This window comes from Chiroxiphia lanceolata, chromosome 1 (genome assembly GCF_009829145.1).
Source record: "Chiroxiphia lanceolata isolate bChiLan1 chromosome 1, bChiLan1.pri, whole genome shotgun sequence".
Taxonomy (NCBI): Eukaryota; Metazoa; Chordata; class Aves; order Passeriformes; family Pipridae; genus Chiroxiphia; species Chiroxiphia lanceolata.
This window is the reverse complement of record NC_045637.1, coordinates 100,304,285-100,312,681: the sequence shown is the minus strand read 5'-3', so window position 1 is coordinate 100,312,681 and position 8,397 is coordinate 100,304,285. Positions and strand designations below refer to the sequence as shown.

The 8,397-nt window shown below is 44.0% G+C and overlaps 1 protein-coding gene across 1 annotated transcript in view; it reads left to right on the top strand.

Annotated features, from left to right (window-relative positions):
• The first annotated feature begins 834 nt into the window (after positions 1 to 834).
• Positions 835 to 8,397, top strand: part of ITGA9 (integrin subunit alpha 9) — a 217,633-nt gene continuing 210,070 nt past the window's right edge. Inside the window, 1 exon segment of the mRNA XM_032691139.1 lies at positions 835 to 1,091. Within this exon segment, the coding sequence (XP_032547030.1) occupies positions 925 to 1,091 (167 nt within the window). The 5' untranslated portion in view covers positions 835 to 924.

Genomic DNA, 8,397 nt, shown 5'->3' with positions numbered 1-8,397 from the left:
GTAACTCCCCTCTCCTTCTCCTTCTGGGTGATGATCACCCTTCTCTTATTCTTTGGAATAGACTATCTTCTTTCCTTTGCTTTGGCTCATCTTTTATTATATATTTGACTGATTATTTTTGCTGTCAGTCATATTAAAGTATTAGAGCAATTATTTTCAGCTTTTACTTAGCTACAAAGGTTGCTGCTTCTTTTTCAGACCTGAAGTACTTATGCCAGAAAACAAAGGTCTGATTTTTTTCCCCCAAAGTATTTTCATTACTATTGCCCTGAAAAAAGACATTGCCTCTCCTCATGGTTTCCCTTTTCCCCAGAAAAATCTCCCGTGCAGCATGATGTCAGTCAGATCTTTCTTCTGACACCTGCCATGAAGCGTCCCTCTCCGCATGCCAAATTCAAGCAGGGCTGATAGCCTCAAACTAATGACGGGAGGCAGGACTGATTCCTCCAACATTTCTTTCTTCCCTCAGCTCTGTTACTTCCCTCTTCTCCTTCTAGAGGCCGACCAGGGGAGCGGGCCAGGGGTGTGCGAGAACGGGAACAGGTGGAAAAGAGAGAGAAAGCCTCAGCTGAAAGAGAGTTTCGTGGAAGTGAGGGACGCTGAGCGGTGCCGGTGGGGCGCTGCGCGGGAGGAGCCGAGTGGCAGAGCCGAGGATGATGCGTTTCGGAGCCGAGGGGCGGTGGGTCCGGGAGTGGCGCGGTGGGTCCCGCAGGGGCCGCCAGGGGGCGCGAGGCGGGCGGGGCGCGCAGTCCCTGCGGGGCGCGGCGAGGCCGGACCGGGCCGGGCTGGGCCGGGCGGAGACGCGGGGCGGGCAGGAAAGCGCCGCGCCAGCTTGGAGTCGGCGTCGGGGGCAGTGCGGGCTTGGCGGGCTGGGGATCATCGCTTAGAGGCGCCTGCACGGGCGGCTGCTTCGGGGCTCGCAGGATGCCGGCGGCGCGACGGCGCGGAGTGCGAGTGCTGTGGCTGCTGCTGTGGGTGGCCCTGGTGCGCTGCTACAACGTGGACGTGGGGCGCCCCGTGGTTTTCCAGGGTCCCAACGGCTCCTTTTTCGGGTACTCGGTGCTGCAGCACTACCACGACAGCACGCGATGGTGAGTAGTGCGGCCCCTGCGTGCCCGGGGCTGGCGGCGGGGAGGCGATCGGGCGAGTGCTGCCGGGACATCCGTCCCTTCTGGCAGTCGCACCTCGTGCAACGGGGCGGCGGGACCCGAGTCCCCCTCGCAAGGGCGGGCAGCGAAGGGGCGCCTCCGCCCCGGCTGCGGGGTCCCTCCCCACGCTCAGTCCGCCCCGTCGTGCGGGTGCGGTGAGGGCAGCGCCGTGGCTCCGCGCCCCTTGAGCGGGAGGGATTCCTCTGAGAGTGAGCGGAGTCTCCCTGCGCTTGGAGGTGTTTTAACACCGGGATGCCCTTCTCGAGCTGGCGACAGGCGCTCGACATCGTGACCTCACTGTCCTCAAGTGCCAGCCTGCCCCTGGTCGATGGCTCGGCGCTGTGCGCGGTCCCGCTTCCTCGCGGGAAATACTTAGCAGCTCATCGCCCTGACAGAAAGTGCACGGGATACAAAATGTGATGGGTCATGCCGTGTTAACGGGAAAGGTTTCTAGTACCGATCACCTCCAGCGGGAGCAGCGCGCTCAGCGTTGACGGAGTCGATATCCCTGCACTCAGCCTGGCGAGAGACAAAATCCTTCCGGAGGCTGGAGAGACGCTTCCAAATTGAGAGGCGTTTGTCCCCTTTGTGTGCCCGCTCTTGGCGTGAGGCACAGTAGAGGAAATGTCTCTGTAACTTAAAAAAAAGAAAAGACCGCTGAAAAGTAAGTTTATCTACATCTCAAAAAATTATGAAACTGGCAAGCTTCTTGTTTTCCTATTGATTGAAAAGAGCCTTGCAGCATAGTCTGTCTCTTGTCTGGGTTAGAGGCTCTTTGTTAGAATTAAAACTGATTTATCTTAATTGGATTTAGTTGATGTCATCTGGTGCACTTCTAATGTGAGTAGGAGCCATTGCTGCCAATAAATGTCCACAAAGCGTGTCTTTATCTTTTATACTTAGATATGGCCCAATGACTCAGCTATTGATATTGGAACTTTGGTGCACTGTGGTATAAATAAATGTATTCATTCTGGCATTCAGTTCTTTAAAAATGAGTTTCTTTCACACCCTTTAGTTCACAAGTAATTCTATGCTCTGCCTTTCTCCATAGTGGCTTTTACAGAGCATTAATTTTTAGGACTTATCAGAAGACTTTGTAGAGGAAAAGCACTCTGGGAGAAGAAAAGCTCTCAGTTTAAAGCAATGCTTAACTTTGGTCAGGAACCAGTGAAGGATGTAAAGGCTGAAAGCAGCTTGTGTTCAACACAAATTGCTGGGAATTCACAGTGGTGTGAATGAAATGCTGATCTAGTGCAGTATGGTGGGATGTAAATGATAGAATTTGTTACTCCTTATGTAAATGTCCATTGTTCTGATTGATAATATGAATTATCTTCAGATAGCACCTGCTGCTGTGATTTTTTGGAAGGGGAGATAGACTAGGAAGGAGAGTCTCCCAGAAATCCCACTTGGTTTGGAAACATGCTGGACTATAAGTGTTGGGCATCCATCTGAAGGCAGGGATCTGTTAGAAGTCTAGTGTTTGAAATTAAAATCTCCTGTTAGGCAAACTTCAGTTTTTTGAAAGTGGAGGTGATTCATGGAGCCTTGGCTATGACACCCAGAAAAAACAAACAAACAACAAAACAACAAACATCTAAGATCATTAAATATTTTTAAATAAAGAAATTGTTAGCCCTAACACTCAGAAGGGTTAACAGGAGTTTAATATGGTCAGCATCAGCACTGTCAGAAATCTTGAGGGTGGTATTGTCACCACTGATGGGAAAGCTCCTCTTTTCATTGTGGAATGAGAGAGTTTGCCTTTATGGGTACTTCAAAGTCTTGTTCCCAACAGACCCTGGGATAACAAGTTTGGGAGATACATATTTTTACACTCTCCTTGATTCTAATTTGCTATGCGTAGTTGTGCTCTTAATGTTTACATGCATCCTAAAGGTCAACAATGAATCTTGCTTAAAAGTATATGTAACCTTCTTCCAGTTTTCTGAAGATACCACTCCCTGTACTGAATGAGCATATTCTGATTGCAAGCATTTTTTTTTTCACACTACAACATAATAAACATTTAAAGTGTTTAACATATTTCTTCTGAAAAGTTTAAAAGATCTAGGCAGTCTTCCTTGACATTCAAAGCATTAAAGGGCTGAACCCTAGTAAGTGCCTTTAGCTATGCCCACTTCAACTGGGCATAAAAGTCTCCAGTATTATATAGTAGTATTTCAAAACCATATTTATCCTGTACAGAATCTTATACATCCTTTCAGAGCATAAAGTCTCTGATTTCAAGTTTAAACCAATTCCCAGTTGCAGGTTACTAAGGTACAGTAAACAATCCCAGTGTATTAGATGAGTGTAGGGGGAAATGCTTAGTGGAACTCTCAACATTTTTCAGCTTTGTCAGGTTTCTGTTGCAAAGCTGTAGATGTATTTCCTTAACTAGCTTGTAGAGTCACTGGACGATTTTTTTCCCTTCTCTTTTAACTGTGATATTCTGGGGAAAGGCTGAAGTCAGTTACAGGGAATATGTAGTAAAAATGTTTTCTATTCATCTCGTTATAGCATAAAGCTCCTCTTAAAAGTAACAGGTTTACTGTTTGGTTTTGTGTGTCAGTTTTTTCTTCTTGAAACATTTATATACCCAAGGAAGAGCTATGATTTTAAGTTTTCTCATGTCCATTTGACCTGTACACTGCAACAGAAAGTAGTTAAGCTAAATTAACTTTAGACTGATATTTTGGGCATTCATGACTTGCCCAGTGAGCTGTGCACTATATGAGCCTGCAAAAATGTGACCAGGCATATCTGTGGCTGATAGGGCCCCTACCCATCTAATACTGTTTAATATATTAATAGACTCTCAAGCATTTGAAAGTGTTCAGGGGCTTCTTGCTCTTTGTTGCTTGAGGGCATGATACTCACCTAACATGCTTCTGATCATGAGAGCTGTGTTGTTTGCAGTAGCCTGTCCATGTGCTGGTATGTGTGTACATATCTGTGTGTATATACATGTGTGTGCACATATATATAGTCACAGATTCATATGAAAATGGTATCTGTAATAGCCAAGCCTGTTTCAACTGTTTGTTTTCCAAGACCACAAAGCCACATGTTTATATTGTCTACTGCAGGCTTGCAGGTTTTCAGTAAACTGATTCAGAGTTTGGTGATTCTTCAAGATTTATAAGAGCCAAATATTCTTGTAGGATGAAAGGGGGGGGGATATTTTGTTTGAAATATTACATCAGATAAATGTGAGTAGTCAATCTGGTACACAGTCCTTGAGACACAGAAATTATAGTGGAATATGAATGTTCAGCCACCACAACAATAGTGGAGCAAGTCAGTAACTTTGACCTTTTATGAAATAGTTGATTGCAAAGATAGTTCCATTTAGATGTTTTTGCACATTTTTTTATCTCAAAAAAAGTTTATTATCACAGGTGTACTGATGTTGCTGATGTATTTCTGATGATGTCTGCTTTTCCTTCTTTAAATGGCTTTTATGGGTGTAAATCTTGACAGGTTTACTCAGTTACCTGTCATTGCTATTTTCAGCCGAGTGAGGAACCAGGTGGCTACTTGCATTTGGAGCAGAGACAAGCTGAAGTGCTTCTGTTCTCTGGATGTAATTTTGAAACTTCGACTAAAGACTCAAAAAATGACCCCAGACAGTTTAAAAAGACACAAATGTAAATTTTTTCCCCAGTAAAAAGTGTTAATAATGTGAAATCTTTGCTTGTTCTTTTTTAAAATGTTACTTTATTTTCTCTCCTTTCCCCTCTTTATACCTACTTCTTGCTGACACCCTCAAATCCCTAGCAAGTCCAGGGTGACCACTTTGTCTTTCCTGGCAAAATGATCTGGCTTGAAAAAGTAATGGAGTCAGTTTAATTGCATGGTGTCCTGCTGTGTTTTACAATATGGAATGAGTCTGTTTTCTGTGCTGTTGCATCATTCCCTCAGTCCTGCTCTTCACTGGATTGCACTGCTGCTGAAATAATGAAGGCTGTTCTGCATCTTAGGCTGATGGATGTGGTTTTTTTTAGTGTGTCATGTACTTGTGTGCAACCAGAACAAAGGCTGGGACAGACCGACCTTGTGGTGGCTGGGTGTTGTGTTGCATAATCTAAGCAGTGATGCTGTAAGTGCTACCATGACATTTTGGGGAACCTGAACTTGCTGTCTTTGGTCACAGGTCATCCAGCCCTACTACTTCTTGCTCTGCATGTAATGGATGAAACACTGAGGTTTCATCCTCAGTGTACCCCAAGTACCTGGGGTTTTTATTGCAAGTAACAGAGATCTTTCTAAAGGGAAGAAGCTCAACTGGGATATGATGGCAGTGCACCCTCCTCTGGTACTACTTTTGAAATCAGCTCTGGTATGCAAGGATATTTAAAGACTTCTTTTCCCTGCCACTTAACATTGCTGTGAGGTGAGGTACCTACAGTCCTTGAGTTGTGATTGCCTAATCGCTGCTGACATGCTGCAGGCTGATGCTTAGTGTTCATGGCATCTCTCCAGCCGTTAGTCGGCTCTGCATTTTTTCTCCCTGTTCCTTCTGTTACACGCAGCACTTATTTTCCAAATCTGTATGTCCCGAGGGTCAATCACCAGTGAAGTGATTGTTAGTGTTCTACAGGAGGTAATTTTACGAAGGTACGAATTTCCCTTTGGCCAAGAAAGCTTCTTGTCATCCATTAATATTGGCAGCTGTGACTCCTGCAGTGGAATGGTTTCTGGCCATGCAGCTGTGTTGTTGTCTCAGTACAGATGAAAGTGTTTTGACTTCATTATGTGAGTATGAATGCAAGAAGATAGGGTTAAGTGGCCTTTCTGCCTGCTGCTCCTTATTTTGGTTTAGACCCCAATATTTTTTTCACAGAGCCAGTGGGATGAGGCTGTTGCTTACAGATTTTTTTTGCACCTCAAGCAAAAGTGACTCTAAAAAGGCCCTGAACTCTACTCCTTCTGCCCTCAGTTGTCTTCCATAGGAAGAAATCTCTCTCTTGAGGGGATTTCTTCTTCAAGGTATCTTCAGGCAGATACTCAAAAATATTCTAGGGGCTTCCCACAGAATAGTATGGTTGTGGTGAGAACCAGCAGTCATCTATAATCTGTGCAGAGAGTATTATCTGCTTAGTAAGCCTTTTGGCAAAAGGCTGGAGAACTGCTGGTACTTGCTTGCTGACAGCACAACTAGTCGTATAGCAGCACTGGAGATCTATACCACAAAAATCAGGCTGTTTTAAACCAGAACTGCTTAAACAAGAGTGATGTTGGCAGGTTGTACTTCTGCTAGCTGTATTTATATCTTCTGTGTTTGTGCCAGGCAAAACTCCACATTACTTAAATGTGAGAAGACTGTATTAGACTCTAAGATTTTTTTTTAAATGATTTTCTGAGTTGATATGGTACTAGACAAAAACCACTTTCTCTGATTGTAGTATTGTTTCATAGAAATCACAAAAGATTTCACAAGTGTTTTAAATGTATAGCGGAGATACAAAACAGGTGTTTGTTTTGCTCAAGGAGTCCCAAAATATTTAGATGGAAATGAGTCTTCTATCCAGGCCTGCTGAAAGTCTCATGACAGTTAAATAGGTGACTTTCTTACAACAGTTAAGCCATTACAGACTAGTGAAAGAGTAAGCAAGTCTTTATGCTGGCAAAGGAAATATTCTGGTCTCAAACCTTTGAATAACATTGAAGTAATTGGTATGTGACAAATACCAACCAAAAAGCATGTGAACCAACAAAACCCCTCCCATTTCCCTGAAGGTAACCATCTCAGGACATGGATGAGCATGGATCATGCCAGATGGAACAGGAGATCTGCAAAGGTTTTAGCTGCTGGGTTTTAGGTGCAAGAGTGAAAGAATGAGACAAGATCCTAAGATGACATAGTATGGGATGTAGGTAAAATATCAAATTTGAATGAATGGATATTCAGGACAATCTGAAAGAGATTTGCTTTTGGCACGTGTCACTGTCTGCTTCCTTCTGTTCAGTCCACCTGAAGAAATGTCAGCAGACATTTTCTTTTTGAAAGGTGTATTTGCTCAAGACAGCAATATTATCTGAGCCAGTAGCCTACTCAAATCATTAATTATTAAATTTTCCCATTTGGCTTTTTAAAGAAAACTGAAAAATCTTTGTAATTTAGACTCCGTCATCTCTATCTTTTATGCTACAACCCAAAGTTTCTTGTGCACTAGTTGCTGAACTGTATTTACTTTTCTTAGGTTAGAACAAAGCTTCTTGTAAGCTGGAGATCAGTGTGGCCTACATTATCTGGTTGTTATAACAGGTCATAGAAACAGTTTCTTGCCACTTGTAATTTGAACCTGTAACTATTTAAGCTAGTAATATTTATTTTTGTTAGACCTCATGAATGTCAATAAGTGAATGATAAGCATTCACTGCCTGTGTAAATGAAATGACTGGCATTTGATTTTATACCTGCAGCCTACCTAGTGGGATTTGCATGTGGAGCTGTTATTTCAAACTCCTTTTCACTTGCTGCCCAATGTGTGCAGGTTTTGTAGGTTTTAGCAATTTAAGTATTTTGGACATTAATTCTTCTCACTTGTGAAAACAAGATGTGCATTGTAGAGTGCAAGACTGCAACCCCATCAGAATTCTCCAAATGATACAGCCTAGCCCAAGAAACGTCAGAGAAAATGGTCACTTAATGCAGGGGTTTCGCTTCTTTTTGTAAACACATCAAGGGCCACAGGATAGTTTTGTTGTATCCTATGTCCAGGGGAGTGTGTCAGGAGTGCAGGCATACTGCTGTTTGGTATAGATGAGGCTCTGATGCAGGAGAAGCTCTTCCAGATGACTCAGGTTGACCCTGGACACATGCACACGTTGTGTCTTGGGTCTTCCTGTGTTTACTGGGATGGGTGGTGGTTGTGGATGTGACTTTAGAGGATGAAGGAAAAGTTGTTTAAAACAGGGAAAGCATCCACTTTGGGACTGGTGCTGGGCTGTCCATCTGTGCCATGGGAAAGGTGTGTACACAGACTGACTTTGCATCAGTAGTTCTTTATCCCTTTAGTGGCTAAACCAAGAGCAGCGTCTCCTTGGTCAGCTGCTGCCTCCCAAGTACCAGGCTAGGTCCGCACACAGGAGTGCTGGAGCCTCAGCCTTTCAGAGATGCTTGCCCTTAGTTCTGCCCTGGCCTTAACTTCAGTGAGGATTTTTTTACATGCAGAAGCTCTGTCATGCCTGACATAGCAAGAGCATTGCAGAACAATAGTTCTTAAATACCTGGTGC